The sequence below is a fragment of the Carassius carassius genome, chromosome 13, assembly GCF_963082965.1.
Source record: "Carassius carassius chromosome 13, fCarCar2.1, whole genome shotgun sequence".
Classification (NCBI taxonomy): domain Eukaryota; kingdom Metazoa; phylum Chordata; class Actinopteri; order Cypriniformes; family Cyprinidae; genus Carassius; species Carassius carassius.
Window position 1 is genome coordinate 27867567 of NC_081767.1, and position 20607 is coordinate 27888173.

Below are 20607 nucleotides of genomic sequence, written 5' to 3' on the forward strand. Positions count from 1 at the left end.
TTTAATGACTCTGTCAGAGTAGTTTGACTCTAAATGCAAACTGGATGCCCAAAAGCAGTTTTAACTCTAAAAATATAAGCATACTTTAAATCAAGTTTTGAGGTGAAATGAAAACGAAAGCACCTGTTTTTGGCAGCTGGGCGCTGGCTGGCAGAGGAAATCTGATCGTCCGAAATTATTTGAATGATTTGAGTCCCCAAACGTTTATTTCTTTAAACGCGCAAATAAGAAAAAGCTTCCGCGGACTATAAAGTAAATTTCGTATTTAAATCCCGTGCTATCCTTACCCAGCGCTACTTTTCCAGTGCATTGAACTGTGCATTTAAACTCATCAAAGCATGAAAAGTTCACAGACGAGAAAAGGCAGTTGGGTTACATGTAAATATTACCATGGTAACTTACTGTAAAAATATATCTCTTTCTGCTTGTAAAAGCTGAATTGCTATATACAAAGTGGTTTCATTAACGACCCTCTTGCTAATGTTTTAGAGCAGACTGATATAGTGATTGTTAATGGTTACATGATATTAATAATACTCAAATAAGAATATTTAAAACGCCCTAAGCAGCAAACAATAAACAGTAATCTGCATATTTGATTGATACTGGGATGCATGCTGGGAACTCAAGCAGGCCTACAAGCATTTATCAGAGTTAAAGTTCATTACACAAGATCCTACCACTCTGAATCTATAATGAAAATGACTGAAAACACAAACTCAAGTAGAAATGTCAGAAATTATTTTGATGAATCAAACAGATGGAAACAAAACTGTCCTTTTAATAACAATATTATTTATTATGGTTTTGTAATATTAACATGATGAATCTTTTTAAGACAGCTGAATCTTGACCTTTCTTTTACTTTTTCAGTATGAGAAATTAATACTTTTATGAATTTGGCACATGCTTTTTGGGTGGGGGGGGGGGGGCAATTCATAAGCAAACAAGTATGTATAAGTTTTCAATTTGATTAATGAATCTTTCAGTTTACAGACAGTAAATATATCAGTCAAGACAGAATGCAGCCATACTGTATAACATCCAGACACCTGAGAAATATAGTCTTCAGTCACACAATGTCAATACTCAGTGTTTAACAGTATGTGACAGAATATATTTGTGTGCACATTTTAATATTTCACAGAAAGCAGGAAACCAGCTCCTGGATTTTGCATATTAACATAAAAAATACACTGTATAAACATCTCAAAAAGTGGTTTAGAACAGTGTGGTTTCTTCTATATCTATTCTAGTGTAAAAAACCAAACCAAACCAAACTGAAAATAAAAACTGCTGGTTTGATCTACACACTGTCTTCATTTTTTTTTTTTCTCACTATCGCTCATCCTCCTCAGGTTCTCGGAGCCCTTGGCTGTGCAGGGTCTTCCCTGTCAGTTCCATCATGGCCTTTACTTCAGGATCTGCATCTAGTATGCTTTTCTTCTTCTCATCCTGAATGTCAAAACAAACATTTTTGGAATCATAATGCTAAACCCAATAATACTAAATTCACTGTAGTAACACTACTGCCACAGACCTGCTCCTCCTGTTCTTCAGGCGGCTGCCCAATGCCCCACACCTCCACAGTGTCCAGTTTGAAGTCCTCGTCTCCTGAGAGCTGAGGACTGCCATATGTGGTGCAGAGCGGTCGAGCCCTACTGTGGCCATGTCCAAAATTGGAGTCCAACCACAAACCGAAATAGCCATGCTGACCACCCATACCCTAAAAAGACAGTTAACTATAACATTTTTGCTTTGCTCCATATTGTTGTAAAACCTTAAACATTGTTTAAAGACAAAAAAAGAGTTTAGTTTCTTCACTGGAATAGATTTGGATAAATTGAGCATTGCATCGCTGAATGGGTGCCACAAGAAATGAGAGCCCAAACAGCTGATAAGAACATCACAATAATCCACAAATAATTAGTACGACTCCAGTCCATCAATTTTCTTTCTTATGAAGAGGAAAGCTGCGTGTTTGAAACAAACAAATCCCGCACTCAGATCTTTTTTCATGTCAATCCATTGTATTCGGGTAAAATACTAGGGCTCTATCTGTGATATTGCTTCCTCCAGTGAAAAAGTCAACTCGTCTGAATCAGGAGAGAAATATGGACGGATCCAGCACTGCTTACAAGCGCTTATCAGATGTCTGAACTCTCATTCTGACGGCACCCAATTCACTGCAGAGGATCCACTGGTGAGCAAGTGATCAAATGCTCAGTTTCTCCAAGTCTTTTCCAAAAAAGAAACCAACTTGATGGCCTGAGGGTACATTTTCAGCAAAATTTTGTTATTGAGTACTACTCTTTTAAAATGTATCTCACCAAGCCATTCGGCAAAGTCTGCTGGCCCTGGTTCAAGTACATGTAATGATTGTTATAGCCTGTGCAGGTGTACACTCTCATGTAGGGAAAAACTGAGAAGAGGAAGCACCTGGAATCACCTAGTGCAAAAAGAAGAAGAAATATTAATTGTAATGCATAACACTTGTATTTAGTTTCTTCTTTCTAAACTCACCCTGAAACTGAGGTTTGACCTCCAAGCTTTGAGACACAAAGCCACCGAAGATATGCCCTTTAGTGTCCTTTACCAACAAGACAGTGGGACCTTTACTTTTGCAGTTGCACACCAGTCGGGTGAAGCTTTCCCCGTGTATGCTTGTTGAGAACAGCAGCCTCCAGGGGGCACTGTGTCCAGCTGGCATCTGAGGTGACAGGAACATCAGAAGAGGTATATTCAAGAGACAACAGAGGTCACTCCAGGGAGCATACCGACACAGGGGCAACAGAGTTGGGGGAGGACAGGAGGGCAACCCAACTCCTAGACCCTCACCAATCAGGAGTTCCAAAAACATGGCCATTGCTGGGATCCGGAACAGCCAGTCTTCCAGACAAGGAATGTCACACATATTCTGATCTATAGAAGCAACAAGGATTAATTATATTTAACAGACTTTTTGGTATGCACTAAATCTGTTTTTTTACATTGTTTAAAAATACCCTTTATTTTAGACTTAACTTTTAATTCATACTATTCATTTCTGTTACTGTTACAAACCTGAAGATTTTAATTCTGAGGTCAACTGTTCTGCCAGAAGCTTAACACCTTGAGGCCCATCACCCATGTGATCTGGTTGCCAAGCTCGCAGATGCCCCCTGTGGGCTAGAGTCTGCACTGCAGCTGAAACCAGGTCTTCCATAAACTAATAATCATTATTATTATTAATCCGTATTATGATATCCTAGCAGCAAGAATGATTTAAAAAATTGTACTGAGATGCTTCATTGTTTAATATCGTTTTCTGGGTTTAAATGATCATCATGAGTCAAGTGGTTTATCTGATAAAAATCAAATATGCTGAAAATCAAAAATGAACTTTATATAGAAATATAAAAAATTTAAAATATTAAAACTACATAAAAATGACAAAATCATACAACAAAATTGCTCAAACTAAAATAAAATGAAAACTGAAAAAAAAAAAAATATATATATATATAATACTTAACACTGATACTGAAAAACTTTATATAATTAGATTTTGTTGCTACTTACATCTCTGATCTGCTCAGTTGTGGTAGCAGTAGCCTTTGCACCCTCTGCCATTGCCAAGACCAAAGGTGCACGTTCCTCTGCAGTTCCTCTAAGAATACCTGCCATGAAAATCACCAGCTGCTCCTGAACTATCCCATCACCACGGGCCAGTGGCACTCCTGGATCAATGCTGTGCATGCCCTGGAATACTCTCTTTATCATTGATTCTGAGGCCATCTTTCCCATTGTCATCTGAAACAATTCAAAAGAAAACTGAGAAAGCCATACCCATGTATGTTAAGTGAGGGCACAGACATGCATTCCAAAAACTATAAGTTCACCAGTCATAACATTTACATTTATGTTTGTTATTAGACAATCTGTAATACTCTTCTGCCTTTTTACAAATAACATCAGATAACATTTATGTTTATCCAATAAAAAAACTCAATTATTTATAGTTGTTCCTTTGATGAGGAAGTAATCACTGTATGTGGAAATAATTGGCCGTTTTCTAAAATACATGTGGTTTTTAAAACATTCAGTTAGAGACACTGCTATTTTAGTATCATTGAATATTATTATAGTTTTTATAAAATATTAAAATTTCTGAATTTATTTTGATTTTAAATATTTATATATATATATAGTTTTTTCATGTTTATAACTTTTTTAAAGTCTATAGATTTTATAGTTTAACTATAATAAACCCTGGTTCAAGATTATGTCACAAAATCGTTAAGAACAGTGCATTCTTCTCTCAAACTAACAATGACAGTAATTAACAAACCTGCTAACATAACTGCTAACATACAGACTGCAACAATTTAAGTATAACGGATCTAGTTCACAATATTGTGATGTGACGGCTGCTCACCTTCAGCATGTCTAGAGATAAAACCATGGCCGTTTTTCCAGATGAAACAGAGGCTCGAGGTTCATGAAGCCTGTCAAATATTCCCTTTATAACTGGTCTCTCATCCGGACGAAAACGAGCCAGTCGTTTCTGAGCTACAACACTGTCTGAGTTCCCCATCACCCTAGAGGTAAACACAACTGAATGAAATAAATAAATTAACTAAATAATAGAATTCAGTGTCAATGACACAACAGACTACATCAAATGTATGCCTGTTTTCAGCTGCTGACTGAAACCAAAGTGCTCATGGGAAATTTTGAAATACAGTGCACTCTTTAATTATGAAAGACTGAAGTGAGATTTTCCACACCTGTCAGCGGTTCACTTGGACATGTCGACTTGTAAAAAAAACCCACACACATCCATCACACATAAAACTATTTCCTAGTTCTGCACAACATCACGCGCAGAGGACCAATGAATGGACAGAAACTTCCAAACGCGCTGTGATTGGCTGAATCAGAGTTGCGTCATCAGAGGAATGGTTTTCCTTGAAGCAAAAAATAAAAACGAAGGATACTATTACTACAATTACCAGTATTTAAAAAACGCCATATGGTTTGATCTCAGTTTAGCTACTTTTCTACGGACACTACTTTATAGTCTTAGTTTTAAATTAATTTCATAATGTATTATTATTATTTATAATAAGGTAATGTAAGTAATTTTTGGTAAAACTGTCTGTTTATGGCAAATGGTGTCTGATTATATAGAAAAGTATCTGCATTCGAGGTTTGAAGAGAGCACACAGAGCACAAAGCATACACTACTGTTAAATTATCACTATCTGATAATATATTTATACGATTATGAATTTTATATAATTATAATACATATTATAATTCGCTTGAATTTGTTTGATATTTTGAAGTCACTGGGTGTAATATAGTGCCTTTTTGTTGTCCAGAAGAGGGCAGACTAACACAGCTATTTAAAGCATCAGCTTTGTCTGTTCCGTGGGGCTTTAAAGCTTTTTCTTAGCAGGCGATGAAAAGCGCCTTTTAAGGGCATGAGATTCATGTGAGATCTGGGCGTGATGCTTGCTGACGTTCAGCAGTCTTAACCAGAAGTTTTAAAAGAAGCCGTTTAAGGACATTTCCTTAAACTGAATGTGATAGTAAAAAAAAGAAGAAAAACACAGAAAAGAAAACAGTCAAATCATTTGGGAGGGATAGCATTCACTTCAGTGCAACGGAGACAGAAATACATGCTATCATATATAATGAATGAATCGCACGCCAACGCAAATGAATGCACTGCGCAGTGCGCATGCGCATCAATCACCCGCCCACAGCATGGAGGCTTGTTGAGCTCCGTACTAGTGTTCAAGGCTGAGATTGTCTACTGCTGTGAGGATTCCTTACTTCTCTCAAGTCAGTGGAAGCTGATCATTAACTGTAAAATGCATATACACACGTTGGTTTTATTATCATGCATAAAGAGTTCTGTTAACTATGTTTTTATACTGAGCTATAAGCGTTTTCAATCCCCTTTCCCTTCTCTAAATCTAACCCTCACAAAACCTTTCTTAACTTATATCGTTTAAACATCATTTAGTTTGTTTATTAAGCTGTTTTTTATGACTGCTCCCCACAGTGTAGACGATGAAGTTAGACTATGTTTTTGCTGTTCTTTGAAGCCAGAACTGACCCCCACATAGAAAAATATGTTAAAATCATGTCAAAATTAATCTAGAAGCAATATATTAATAGGGCCACTAATTGGTGAAATCTTTATCTTTACTAAGATGTGTTGATATTACATGGTCGCCGTGATTTTGCCAGGTAAGACATGTTCCTGGATCAACATCTTTTGATGATCCTGGATCAACATTATTGTCCAAAAATATAAACTTAACCCAATCCCTACCCCTAAACCTAACCCTACATATAATTTATTCCTAAAATCGATGGGAAATCCAGGGACATGTTGTAGCTACTTGGTGAAATCACAATCAACGTAGCCTATTGTGTAATGTTCACAGAGCATGTGGACTACTAAGTGAAGTTTACAGGTTTTTAGAGCCTAATTGTCAGTGTGTACAGTGCAATATGTAATGAGCAGGTGTAAACCACAACAATGCACCTATTGTGTTGCAAGCCAACCTGCTTACGGTTTGTACATACATAGGCCTGGACTTTTTCAGTGTTTTTGTTCCTGTGAAAGTAGAACAAGTAGAATCAAACGTGACAGTGTGTGGAGAGAAGTAAAAATTGTAATTGATTTAATGAAGCATAACTAATGTGCCGTTGATGTACTCAGCTATTTATAGACTGCAATATTTGAATATGATGCGGCTGTCTGTATCAGTGGGTTTTTCTAGCTTGCCTGTCACAATTTCTATAACATTCTTGCCTCCTTTCTAGCTTTAGTATGAGTGATTTAACCTGCGGCCGGTCACATATCCCGATGTATATCCATATTATATGTCTTTTTTTATATTATCAAAAATTGTTTATCTCTTCACATTGACTTATTTATTTTTATAAACTCATATATTCCCCATAGCCTAATCTTTATCTTGTAATGTAAAAAAATGCTTATTATATTGTATATGTACTTTTACTAGTAATTCATATATTGTATTAAATCTACAATCATTTTAGATGCATGATTATATTCTAAACGTTAGCAAATGTTGCATAACCCAACTATTTGCATGTTCTGTAGCTCTGTATCTTCGTTAAACGTGTTTCTAACAGGCACAGAATCAACCTGAGAGAAATGTTACCATTTTAAATCGAAAGCTTTCACTGCCAGTAACCGAAGTCACTTTTTTGGCAGCTCCAGTTTGCAAGTTGAGGCATGAGGTTTTTCTCTTTCTTTTTTGAATGCTTCTTCTTTCTCCTTCCTTTATCTGCCACTGTCTGTCACAACCCTATATGGTAACAGTCTGTAGCACACTCAGTATACAGGAAATGGTGAAAACCTTAGCCCCCACGCTCATGCAAACACGCTATGTTCTGTGGTGCTCATTTGTGTGTATACTTAACTATACTACTGTTATCAATGAAACACATTATTTGATTAGAAATAACAAATTTACTCATAAAAAAATACTCTTTGCTTATTTCTTCCTATCTTTTATTTTTCTATACATCCTGCCTTTATGCATATCATCACATGCATATTAAATTATGTCAAAAGTGTTTCTATTTCTCAGAGTGCCTTCAAGTGTGACTTACACTTGGCACCTTTATCTAGTTCAAAATATCAAGGGCTCTGTGTTTAAGAAAAAAAAGAAAAAGCCCTAACTCTTGTGCACTCATTTTTGTTCTCTTCTTTGTATATCTGTACAATACTGAATAGAATATATTGACAGTTATTTTCCAGTATATATTTTATGATACACTATCTTAAAATTTAAATGAACCCCTTCATGAAATATGTTTGACCGATGTTTTTATTTTAGAAGGTGTACTTGAGATTTCTAATTAGATAGTCATAATAAAACAGCTGAATATGTTTGGGACTATAAAAGCTGACCTTTTCTTTTGATCTTTTTGCTAGACCTTTCATTGCATTGTGTTTGTCTCTGCATTGGATTATAAGAAGTGGACCTGATCAATAAATGAATAACTTTGTTATCCAGCTCATTGACCCATATACTAAAGAGCTATAGCCCAATTAAATAGACATTTGTAGTGGGCTAAGACTTCAGGGAGATTGATAGATTTGTTTAGAATAATGAAATTTGAGCCAGATACAGCCAGATTTTCTGGTTAGGGTGCTTCCTATTTCATTACTGAAACATTCTCTTGGTTCCTGGTTAATGTTTATATGTGCTGCGATAACATACCTTCCTTGATCATTACTGCTCCAAAAATTAGATAAAAATGATTTTCCAAAGCAAACATGCAATAATTTAAGAAGTGACAGGAAGGAATTTTACATTGTTACACACACACACACATATATATATACAGTCATGCCCCATACAAATTGGCCACTATTAAGGACACCTCTAGAAATTCTTATTAGTAAACTAACTCTGAAGTATATTCCCATTCATATTCACAATTTAGAGTAATCCAGGGGGATTATGAACATGAAATTATCCAGCCATTGCTTCCTGTTTCACAGAAACATGAATGGGGAATTCTCTTAATCATCCATCACAATGAGAAAAACCAAAGAATACAATTGAGCTTCACAAATTAGTGAAGTGGCTTTAAGAAAAGAGCTAGAGCAGTGAAAATTCCCATTTCCACCATCAGGGCAATAATTAAGAATTTCCAATCAACACAAAATGTTACGAAACTGCCTGGAAGAGAACATGTGTCTATATTGTCCTAATGCATAGTGAGGAGGTCAGTTTGAGTGGCTAAAAGACTCTCCAAGGACCACAGCTATAGAATTGCAGAAAATAGTTGAGTCTCGGGGTCAGAAAATCTTTAAAAAAAATTGTCAAACAGAACCTAAATCACCACATGTTGTTTAGGGGGGTTTCAAGAAAAATTCTCCTAGCTCATCCAAAAACAAACTCCAGCATATTAATTTATCAGACACGACTGGAACTTCAAATGGGACTGGCTTCTATGGTCAGATGAAACAAAAAAATTAGCTTTTTAGCAGCAAACAATCAAGATGGGTTTGATGAACACAGAGAGAAAAAATTACCCCATGTGTACAATGAAATATACTGCTGTATTTTTGATGTTGTGGGCCTATATTTCTGCTGGAGGTCCTGGACATCTTGTTTAGATACATGGCATCTTTGATTCTATCAAATACCAACAGATAAAAAATCAAAAGGTGACTGACTCTGTTAGAAATCTTATAATGGACCATGTTTGGATCATCCAACCGTACAATAATCCAAACACAAACCTCAAAAACGACACAAAAATGGGTCACCGGACACAAAACCAAGCTTCTGCTATGGCCATTCCAGTTCCCTGACCTGCACCCTGTAGAAAATGAGTGTGGTGAACTGAAGAGCAGCACCACCAACATGGAGCTGGGAATCTAAAGGGTCTGAAGTGATTCTGGATGAAGGAATGGTCTCTGATCTCTTGTCAGGTGTTCTCTAACCTCATCAGGCATATATATATATATATATATTTTTTTTTTTTTTTTTTTTTTCCCAAGTAAATTCTTTTCTTTTGAACTCAAAGACTGGCAGCCTTTGTGAGCCTTTAAAATATCCTACTGACCCTAAATTTTTGAACAGAAGTGTGATTCATTGTTTTGTGAATTCAGATCAGTTCAATTAAACTACACATATTATATTATATTATATTATATTATATTATATTATATTATATTATATTATATTATATTATATTATATTATATTATATTATATTATATTATATTTTATATTATATTATAACTTTATATTATATTATTCCACAGAATACTTAACATTTAACATTTTTTGCATTTGCATTGCTTTTGCATTTCTACCCTGAATTTGAGGTATTTTCCAGACCAATTACTTTTGCAAAACCTTCATTAAGTTCTGGAACATTCAAGAGGGGGCTGGTTCCAACATACATCTGAACATATGGTTGGTGAATGATGGGAGGCTCTTATTCTAAAGAAGAGTGTATCATATTATTTTATAAATGTGTTTTTAAAAAGCTCCAGAACTTTCAACATCTGTGGGCAACAACATATGAGAACATTGCAGGTGGGATTGCTGGGAGCGGGGGTGGTGATGGGAACTTGACCAGCAGGTTAGTGACAGTTGGAGAACTGAGCCAGGTTTGGCTGTTTGGAGTGCATCTCGTTAGCTCATGACAATGGCAGCACTGTACCAGAGCATGAATGGTTCACAGGAACATTGCAACGTGACCCATTCACTCACTCTCAATGGGTGCCCCTTACTAGTTCCGGTTTAATCCCATCTTCCTCTTCCTCCAAAGCCAGACTTAACTAAACTAACCAGCTGTCCTTCATGTCATTTTGCTAAATTTCCTGTACTCTTAGGCCCAGATGTAAATTAAGATGTTTGTATTGAAACAAATTTGCCTTAGCCAACACCTCTGAAACACTGGAAAACTCTGTAATAAGGCAAAACAGCAAATCATTGTGTAAACCCTGCCCTCGACTAGGGTTCTTCCAAGAGGAAGCCATGAAAGGTTAACAAAAAGTTGTGTTTGTTCTTGTCAGACTCCTACACTACTGACTTGATTTAACTGACTGGTGAGCAAAGATGTGTACAAATCTTACTTGGACTCATCTGGAGTCAAGAAAATTTTACTTTTTTTTATGAAAATGTCACTTCCTTCAGTACCTCAGTGGCTCCAAAGCAGTGTTGGGGGTAATGCATTACAAGTAACGCGAGTTACGTAATCAGATTACTTTTTTTCAAGTAACTAGTAAAGTAACGCATTACTTTTTAATTTACAAGAAAATATCTGAGTTACTTTTCCAAAAAAGTAACGCCAGTTACTTTGTATTCCCATTTTTTGACTGACAAGCCTCCTGTTCCCATATTGGGAGAAATCGGAAGTATGGAGGCGTTGTGTGCGCTGTGTGAACATGTTACTGTAGTTCTAGACTAAATGTGAATGTGCATTAATTCATCCCACTCACAAAAAAAACAAAAAACAAAACAGATTTAGTATTCATCAAAATTAATCAAAACAGTGAAATACAAACTCAGAATATGACGCAAACCTGCTATAACTAAATATATTAAATAACACAAATGTATCTATTCCCATTTTATTAACAGTGTCTTTGCTGCTGACCTTTAATGATCCAGTTCAACCATACTAATAATTAAAAAATGACTTTAGATAAACTAACAATTGTGCTTCATTGTTTTTTTTTTATTGCTGAAGAGTGTTGAACCTTCTTCTCCTGTGTTCTACTGTACAGACGTGAATTTACTTTTCCTTCAGCCTGAGGTTTATTCATTACACTTTTTGGTGTGAAAGGGCTTTTACATTTGCTATTAATAGAACTTCTTATATTAAAAACAATCAAGCCCTGCTCATATTTAAAAAGTAACGTGAAAGTAACGCAAAAGTAATGTAACACATTACTTTCCATAAAAAGTAACTAAGTAACGTATTTAGTTACTTTTTTAGGGAGTAACGCAATATTGTAAGGCATTACTTTTAAAAGTAACTTTCCCCAACACTGCTCCAAAGTATCAAAAGTATTTGTTAACACATACACTTATATGTTTATGTGTACAAAATATTTCCTACTAGCAACCACAAAAATTTTAAGCAGCACAACTTTGATAATAATAAGAAATGTTTCAAATCAGTATGTTAAAATGATCTCTGAAGGATCATGTGACACTGAATACTGGAATATTGGAGCTGAAAATTAAGCTTAACTAGGAATCTGCATTGTATTTGTAAATATAAGTTATTTTAAATTGTAACTGTGTCACAATATTACTGTTTTAATGGTATATTTGATTTAAAAAAAAAATGCAGTCTTGGTGTGTATGGAGACATCTTTTATCAACTCTTAACATTTAAACACTATTTCTCTTTTGTAATATTTATTCCAAAACAATCACCACATGACTTCAGTATTGTGTGTGGGGTATGAAATACGCTTGAACTGGGAGGTCTTTGGAATGCAGGAAGGATCCGAGCAGAATAGCTGGCAGTGACTTCCTTGGGAACTAGACGCCAAAGAATTTTCAGAAACATGTCCACACACACACGCACAACATTCTTGCTCTAAAACACACATTCTGTATGACGGCGAATTGTAGAAAAGCAATCACGCCAGTGGTCAGAACATGTACACCTCTCAAAGCCCCATAAATGAGCAGGGAGATAAAGATAAGAACCAGCCTATCCGTCTGACTGTGTTTTTACGTGGCTTAAACAACACATTCTTGATGACAAGATCAATACAAAGGCCTTCCCTCTGTGTGAGGAGAGACTAATTAACGTTCACATGTAATTTATCTCATTAAAGTAGTCCCCAATGTCACTCAGCAAAACCTGCCACTTAAGCTATTCCTGCTAAGATGTTACAAACACACAGCTAACAGGCGCAGTGCTGCTGCTAGCATGATTAAAATGCTTTTTAGCATGTTGCTAAAGTGTTTGATAGGTTAATTACTGGCCAAACTCAAAAAAGCAAGTAAGGATGCACTGACATGACAATTTTTGCACATTAAAATGTATACTATTTTATCTAAATTCATTAAATATAATACACTAAAAACTAAAATAAGAATTTTAAATTCAGATGTGGACTCATCCATCACCCAAGCTGAAGTCACCGAGGTAGTCAAGAAACTCCTCGGTGGCAAGGCACCGGGGGTGGATGAGATCCGCCCTGAGTACCTCAAGTCTCTGGATGTTGTGGGGCTGTCTTGGATGACACGCCTCTGCAGCATCGCGTGGCAGTCGGGGACGGTGCCTCTGGGATGGCAGACCGGGGTGGTGGTCCCTCATTTTAAGAAGGGGGACCGGAGGGTGTGTTCCAACTACAGGGGGATCACACTTCTCAGCTTCCCTGGGAAAGTCTATGCCAGGGTACTGGAGAGGAGAATCCGGCCGATAGTAGAACCTCGGATTCAGGAGGAACAGTGTGGTTTTCGTCCAGGCCGTGGAACACTGGACCAGCTCGCGGTGGCCTGTGGAGGGTGCTCCGGGAGTATGGGGTCCGGGGCCCTTTGCTAAGGGCTATCCGGTCCCTGTACGGCCGGAGCACGAGCTTGGTTCGTATTGCCAGCAGTAAGTCAGACTTGTTCCCGGTGCGTGTTGGACTCCGGCAGGGCTGCCCTTTGTCGCTGGTTCTGTTCATGATTTTTATGGACAGAATTTCTAGGCGCAGCCAGGGGCCGGAGGGGGTCAGGTTTGGTGACAACACGATTTCGTCTCTGCTCTTTGCGGATGATGTTGTCGTGTTGGCGAAGCTCTCGATTTACCGGTCAATCTACGTTCCTACTCTCACCTATGGTCATGAGCTTTTGGTCATGACCGAAAGGACAAGATCCCGGATACAGGCGGCCGAAATGAGCTTTCTCCGCAGGGTGGCTGGGCGATCCCTTAGAGATAGGGTGAGAAGCTCAGTCACCCGGGAGGAGCTCAGAGTAGAGCCGCTGCTCCTCCACATCGAGAGGGGTCAGCTGAGGTGGCTCGGGCATCTGTTCCGGATGCCTCCTGGACGCCTTCCCGGGAAGGTGTTCCGGGCACGTCCCACTGGGAGGAGACCCCGGGGAAGACCTAGGACACGCTGGAGAGACTATGTCTCCCGGCTGGCCTGGGAACGCCTCGGTGTCCCCCCAGAAGAGCTGGAGGAAGTGTCTAGGCAGAGGGAAGTCTGGGGTTCTCTGCTTAGACTGCTGCCCCCGCGACCCGGCCCCGGATAAGCGGAAGAAGATGGATGGATGGATGGATGGAGAATTTTAAATGTGAAAAATACATTTAGGCACCACAACATTATGATGTATGTATGAAAATGGTTATTAAATTTCATAAAGATTACATTTAACAGTGTTATTCATTTATGTTTTTAATTATTAACAGTGTTAATATGAACAATATTAATATTAATTCAGTTAAATATACATTTTTTTATACATTGCAACAAGTATCTTATGCTTACAAAGCTGCATTTATTAAATCAAAAATACAGTAAAAACTAATATTGCGAATTATTAGTTGAATTTTAAATAGCCATTTTGTATTTTAATATATTTTAATATATACTTTATTCTTGTGATGCCTTTCATATTATTGGATAATTTCTTGTTATTTTTATTATTATTATCAATGTTGAAAACATTTTTGCTGCTTAATCTTTTTGTGGAACCTGTGATATTCAATTTGTTTTTATTATTATTAAAATAAAGTTCAAACGAAAAGCATTTATTTTTGTAACATTTTAAAATGTATGTCTATGAATTTGAACATTTGTAGCATTATAAATGTCTTTACTGCCACTTTCAATCAATTTAATGTGTCTGCATAATAAAAGTATAAAGAAAAAAATATTTTGAACGGCAGTGCAATGGAAAAATAAGATAAAATGAGCATGTACAATTACATATAAAAGACTAAATATATTTTAAAAATGCCAATTTTATCATTTTAAAAAGTAAAAACCCATCTCTTCTGTCGTATGTAGCATGAACTCTGCAGAACAAGTTACATGCCAAAGTTTAATTCTAGTAAGGTTAAGCTCCACTGATCCAATTTTACCAACTATTAAGTAAACACATACACAAAGTTCTTCCACAGGCAAAAATTTCAGCGTCTACATTCCTGCTTCATGTCTCTCTGTGCTACCAAAACTCAGCGTCATAAAAGCAGACTGAAAGAAACTTATAGATTGGCACTTATAGAAACTTATAGACTTATTAGGCATGAGGCAGCCTGACCACAGACAACCCCTGGGACTCCCCCATTAGCCCTCTGGGATTGTTAGCATTCGTGCAGAAGAGTGTTGTAACAAGCAGCTTGCACTACCTAAGCAATGAAGAAGTCGACTTATTGAGTATTAAAGTCTGGAAGCTTGATTCCGCCACAGGATAAAAAAATAATTAGGTAGGCTAATTGTGACATTTTATCTAATAATTCAGACTTCTTTCTGCTTTTTTTTTTGAGTTTATATCTCACACATTTGACTTGTATTCCTCAGAAGTTGGAATTGTGTCATGTTAACTTGAAATCTTGAATCCAAACTCCGAGAAGAAAAGTCAGAATTGATGATAAATAAGTTGCTCTTTTATTCCATGGCAGGAAAAAAAATCAGATCTGAGATATATACTCAGAATTCAGAGAAAAGTCAGAATTGCAAGTTGCAAACTCAGAACTGCATGAATTTGTCTTCTGATTTTTTGGGGGGGGAAATACCAGTTAAAATCTTACAGTACAGAATAAAAAAAAATTAAAAAGGTAATGGTGACTTTCCAAAAAAAGAAAATTGTGAGGAAAAAAGTCTGAACTGAGATATAAGCTCCGAAGTGTGAAAAAACTGTTTTTTTTGTTGTCTGTGGCAGAAACAGGCTTCCAGATCAAGAGTATAAAAAACAAAGCAAAATATAATACACAAGGACAAAACGTCTTGAAAAAAGTTTTATTCTGACAGGATTTCTTTTGTGACCATCTTATTTCTTGTCTTGGCTCCGGAGGCATTTTTATTTCAAAGAATCACAAATTGCATTTTTAAAGCAAAAAAACCTACTTCCTTTAAAAAAGAAGAAAAAAATATGACATTCTTGGGTATTTTAATTTAAACCAAAATATAGGCTACGCTAGAAAAATGGCTGTTCCTTGGTTGGGTGGAGAGAGCGAAACAGCCAATCAGAGCTACGAGATCCTTTAAGACTCCACCCCCTGCATGCAAGTTAGCCAGTCACAGTGCAGTGTCTGCAAACACACACACACACACTAACACACACACAAAAGCACACATTCCATGATGTCTTCCTCTCCATGGGAGATTGAGACAGTAAACACAGTGGTCTGTATTCAGTAGGGAGATGGACTCATAATAAGCCCCTTGGAAAACAATGCTGGACCTACATGCTCTCTTATTGATTATGGAAGCGCATCACAGTGAAGACAACTCCAAACCAAAGGAGCATCATCAGAAACAAAAATGCCCCTGAAGAAAAAGATAACCTCATAGCACTAGTGCAGATGTCTTTGAGATGATGCACAGTACAGTAGATAGATAAATCAACCATGGCCAGATTGGCAAGAGGGGTGAGGTATGTATATGTATGTTTGTCTGTGTGTGTGTGTGTGTGTGTGTGTGTTTGTCTGCGCGTGTGTATGAGATGACATTTCCTCTTCCTTCTCCACCAACACTATGGACACCCGCCCCCAAGTTCTATTCAGCCTGGGCGTCGTAGTTAGCCCCGCCGGCCTTTTTCAGCTCGTTGCGGAGATATTCTTCCTCCAGTTCTCTGGGATCACTGATCATAAACTCCTTGGCAAAGTTCTGCATGGAAGAATGAGGGAAAACACACTATGAGTGATGGAGGGAAAGGCACGTTTTGCATGAAAGCACCAATTTGTTTACAGTGAAAAAGAACTCGAAATCTGCTTATCTGGGTGTGTCAAAGTAAGTCGGAGAGTTTGCATATGTTATAGCAATGAAATTAGAGAACACAAAACTCACCTGCACAATGTCTTTTACCAATGTCTTGTCAGTGCTAATCTTGGCTCTTTGCAGTCCGCTGACGTTTTCGCCGATCCAGGTGATGAGGGTGAACTTGGCACGCTTGCTCATGGCGTCGCCCGTCGTGATCCTTACAAAACCGAAGAGACGGTTGTCATCTGAGAGTCAAAGAGAAAGAATTCTTTAAGAAGTTGTGCCATTTTCTGGATAGTAGCTTGATTCTTTTAGCACTGTGAATTGATTAAAAATGTTAAATGCTAGATGTGTGATTAAGATCATAAATTATGCAAAACATTTGCTGAGAAAAGCCCCCAACTAAACTGAAGAAAAATCACTTAAATCTGGTAGACAAAAAAATCATTGAAGATACATTCTGAAAAGTGGCTTTAGAAGTCATTATTTTTTATTTAGGCATGTATTGCATTTTTCTACATTGAATAACACGTGTACAATGGGACCTATTTGCCACAAATTAAAATTCCTCAATTAATAAAATCCCCAAAAAACTAAAAACAAAACAAAAACAGAGATTGTTTAAAAAAGATTACATTTTAAATAAATGACAATAATAACATACATTAAAAAAAATGTCAAGTCAGTATTGTTTGCCTAACTTCCGAATCCTATCACTGACCTATAGTCACAAATACTGTCATCCACTTTATTTAATAAAAATAAAATGGTTTGTACATTTTTTTTAAGTCAACAACTTATTTCACTTTCGTAATCTGACCTTTTCTATTGAAACAGGATAATTAACTAGAAAATTAAGTGAAAAGTAAGGGGTGGAGCAATGGTGCCTGGTAAGCGGATTCATGAAGTCCGCTAAAAGGGCAGTGCAGACTATTATTTTGATAAGGCATTTTTTATTTGGAATAACATGCATCAGTGGATTGTGAACAATAAAACCGGGAACGTGTTTTCAAGTAGATAAAATCGCATTTGATTTCATGTTGACTTGATATGAAAATCACATTACTTTGCTTTATTATTGTAACTCCGGTTTATCTTAACTTTGTGTGTTTAATAACAAGGAAGGACTTGGATTCGACTGAACAGACTCGTGTGTTTTGAATCCACACTATTGCATTGTTTTCTTTTCCAGAGAAATACGTCATTATATGAAATGCAATCTGAGAACATCACGTGCGAGTTGCGGACAAGGCTAAGAAATTTAAGCTCTATGACATCATTCCACATGAAAAACAAGAAATGGGAGAAAGTGGGAGAGAACAGGAGGTGATCTAGTTAACAGACCCTAATGATAGGGGTGATTTATGGAGTAATATTTTATCAGTAACACTCCCAGTTACTCTCAGCTTAACAACCGGCCACTTCCTCCCAAATGTGCTACAACTGCATTGCAGTGGCTCAGGGACTAGATTCAAAGATAACATCAAATGCACTTTAATGCAGCGTGCTTCTGTTTAGACACTGACAGTATCAGAGGAAGAATCATGTGGAAGGAAGCTCTTGTTTAACCGTCCATTCTCATGTTAGTGATGCACACCTGTGCACTTTGATCTTTATTGATTTGTGAATATAGTTTTAAAAACTTCTTATATTCCTAATAATTATAGCAATAAAATTACACGTAGACATTAAATACAAATACACACACAAACACACACGCTTATACAATAAAAAGTGTGTGTTTGTTTTACTTAGTAACATTTTATTACACATGGGGCAGTTAAAAAATGGCTGTTAGAAACCAAAGGGCATCACACACTTGTTCTGTTTGTACTGTGTATAATTTACAGTGGTTAAATGTGATCTTAGTAGGACTTTCCTGGAAAACAAATGATCAGGTGAATTCCCTTGGCTCTATTTGAGACTGATAACATCTGGTTTTCTGTTGTTGATTAACTGGGCTTAAGGTTTAAGAGGCTAAGTCAGGGAACCATGGGTAATACTGTCAGTTGTATATGGCACATTGGCTGATAGAAAGTTTCAAGAGCAAAGTGGATGATGAATCTAAATCACATTATAGAGACCTCTGCTGTATTTCAACAGAATTGAAACCTCAAACAGACCACATTTAGGAAGTGAGCGGTGCTTGTCATGTGTTAACACGCCAAGTGAACAGTGGGAAAGCTTGGACTCTAGTAAAAATGAGAGTTGTGCTGTCTTATTTTTCGATTGCATGAAAACACGGCGCCGCATGGACATTTTCGCGATGTGGCAATGCTTCCACAGACTTCTGCTTCCTCTTGTGGGTGTGCGTGCGAAACATTTCTGAAGAACTCCCTTCCAGAAAGTCAGTGTTTTTGTGCTGGCTACATGTGTACTGTACTCCCAGGCTGCCAGGCTATGGTGATGCAGCACAAAGAAAAATCTGTTAGACCCCCTAAATCACAAGCTTTAGACAAGATTCTCCAACTACTCAAAAACCTACCAAGATAATAAATAAATAGGCTTATTGCTGGATAAATCAGTTTATGGGTGGCTATGGCACAAATTAAATTTTTCGGTTTAGATTTAACACATAAATAAGCATTTCATAAGTAAACTTAATGACTACAGTATTCTCCATCAATAAAAGTGCATATTGTAACATACTGCTCCATACAGGAAGACATCCTTGATCATCTGTCAAAGCACAGTGCCGGAAGCCAAAGCATTGCAACACTTGTACAAGTTTACATCTGCTAGTGGCTGCATGGAGACTGAACTGAGCACCACGCCCGAATCTTTGTTCAATTAGGAGAACAGAATGAGGAGAAAAATGACATCATTTCATTCTCTCAGTGCAGCCAGACAGTTATTTACAGTTAGAAAATATACAGCATATAGTAAACCATTCATTGTAGCTCAACTGATCCCCAAAACCAGATATATGTATATTAAAATAGATGAGAAGTTGAATTTAATGACTTCTGGTTGATCACAAACACAAAAGTGTTTATATTTAGTAAAATCCTCATATCAAACTTCCTACCAGTTGCTCGCCCTCATGTCATGTCATCTAGGACAAATATGAAACCATATTTGGTATTGTCTACCTTGGAAAATGAATTACTTCCTACTGATATGATGTAGAACTTAAAGGGACAGAGCACCCCCAAAAAATGAAAGTTCTGTCATCATTTACTCATAATGTATATGTACTAATACAGTAAGGTTAGAGCTTGTAATGCCTCATTCACCATTTACTTTTGATAGAGTCTGTCAGTTTCGTATAAGTCATAAGTTTGTGGTGAATAAATTATGTACCTTTCATTTTGGGGTGTACTTTCACTTTAACATTTGATTTATTTAACTGCTTTACGAAAAATACCGTCAAGTCAATACAATCAATAATAATAAAAAAAAACAGGTAAATAGCTGAGAATGGACTCACCTGTACACTGACTCTTGAATTCTTCGTACTCGGACCCGTGACCAGCTGGTACAATGGTAGATCCATCATACTTAAAAGATGCCCTTTAAATAGCAAAATTGACATTTTAACTGTTGCCACGATAACGGAGGTGTCTCAAAATCTAGCGAGCATTCTAAATAGACATTTTTGGCCAAAATGCTGCCTAGGTACTTCCCGTGTTACAAGACCCATCCCTACATGTTGCACCACACAGTGTCAATGAGTCAATTAAAACAGCGGTCAATGTTTCATTTGAAAGATTCTGATTCTTGATACAATGTCGCGAGCTCAGCCAGAACGCGCCCAACAGCGCATCTCTGTAGTCTGGACGTGAGGTAAATCAAAACTTCACTCACCAGCATATATCTGAGGTGTCGTCTCGCACCAGATTGTATGCTTCTCTGCAAGCTTCTTTGTCAATGCGTGTTGCCATTTCGACGATGCGAAGGGAGATAACGTATCTAAATACAGAACAGAGCCGGGGGAATGAATGGAAATGCGGATAAATCCCAAAGTGCGACAGAGGTCTGCTGGTGTAGCAGGGAGATCTCTTCTCTCAGTGGGATGGAGAGGCAACTAATTTCACGACTCGATTCATTTCCTATTGCCTCTTAATGGGCGTTAGTGATATTAGCCTGTCAGGTTGCTGTGCCAGTGAATCAGGGAGCTCGCGCCGGTTTCACCTCCTCCTAATGGCCAACTTGGGTATTGAGCTACATTTA

The 20607-nt window shown here is 37.2% G+C and overlaps 2 protein-coding genes across 3 annotated transcripts; both read right to left on the bottom strand.

Moving 5' to 3' along the window:
- Positions 1–805: 805 nt before the first annotated feature.
- On the bottom strand, positions 806–4853 carry meak7 (MTOR associated protein, eak-7 homolog). 2 transcript variants are annotated; one of them, XM_059564425.1, is made up of 8 exons: positions 4770–4853; positions 4418–4580; positions 3562–3792; positions 3064–3208; positions 2524–2922; positions 2331–2449; positions 1541–1726; positions 806–1455 (listed from the first exon to the last, which is right to left on the bottom strand). In XM_059564425.1, the coding sequence occupies exons 2-8, from the start codon at positions 4574–4576 to the stop codon at positions 1339–1341; spliced, it is 1356 nt and encodes a 451-aa protein (XP_059420408.1). In that variant the 5' UTR covers positions 4577–4580; positions 4770–4853; the 3' UTR covers positions 806–1338. The 2 variants fall into 2 exon arrangements, with proteins under 2 accessions (XP_059420408.1, XP_059420407.1); XM_059564424.1 differs by lacking the exon at positions 4770–4853 and having other exon boundaries at positions 4418–4729.
- Positions 4854–15462: 10609 nt separating this feature from the next.
- Positions 15463–20533, bottom strand: cotl1 (coactosin-like F-actin binding protein 1). The gene is made up of 4 exons (XM_059565199.1): positions 20242–20533; positions 19865–19947; positions 16522–16679; positions 15463–16341 (listed from the first exon to the last, which is right to left on the bottom strand). The coding sequence occupies exons 1-4, from the start codon at positions 20316–20318 to the stop codon at positions 16231–16233; spliced, it is 429 nt and encodes a 142-aa protein (XP_059421182.1). The 5' UTR covers positions 20319–20533; the 3' UTR covers positions 15463–16230.
- Positions 20534–20607: the final 74 nt, after the last annotated feature.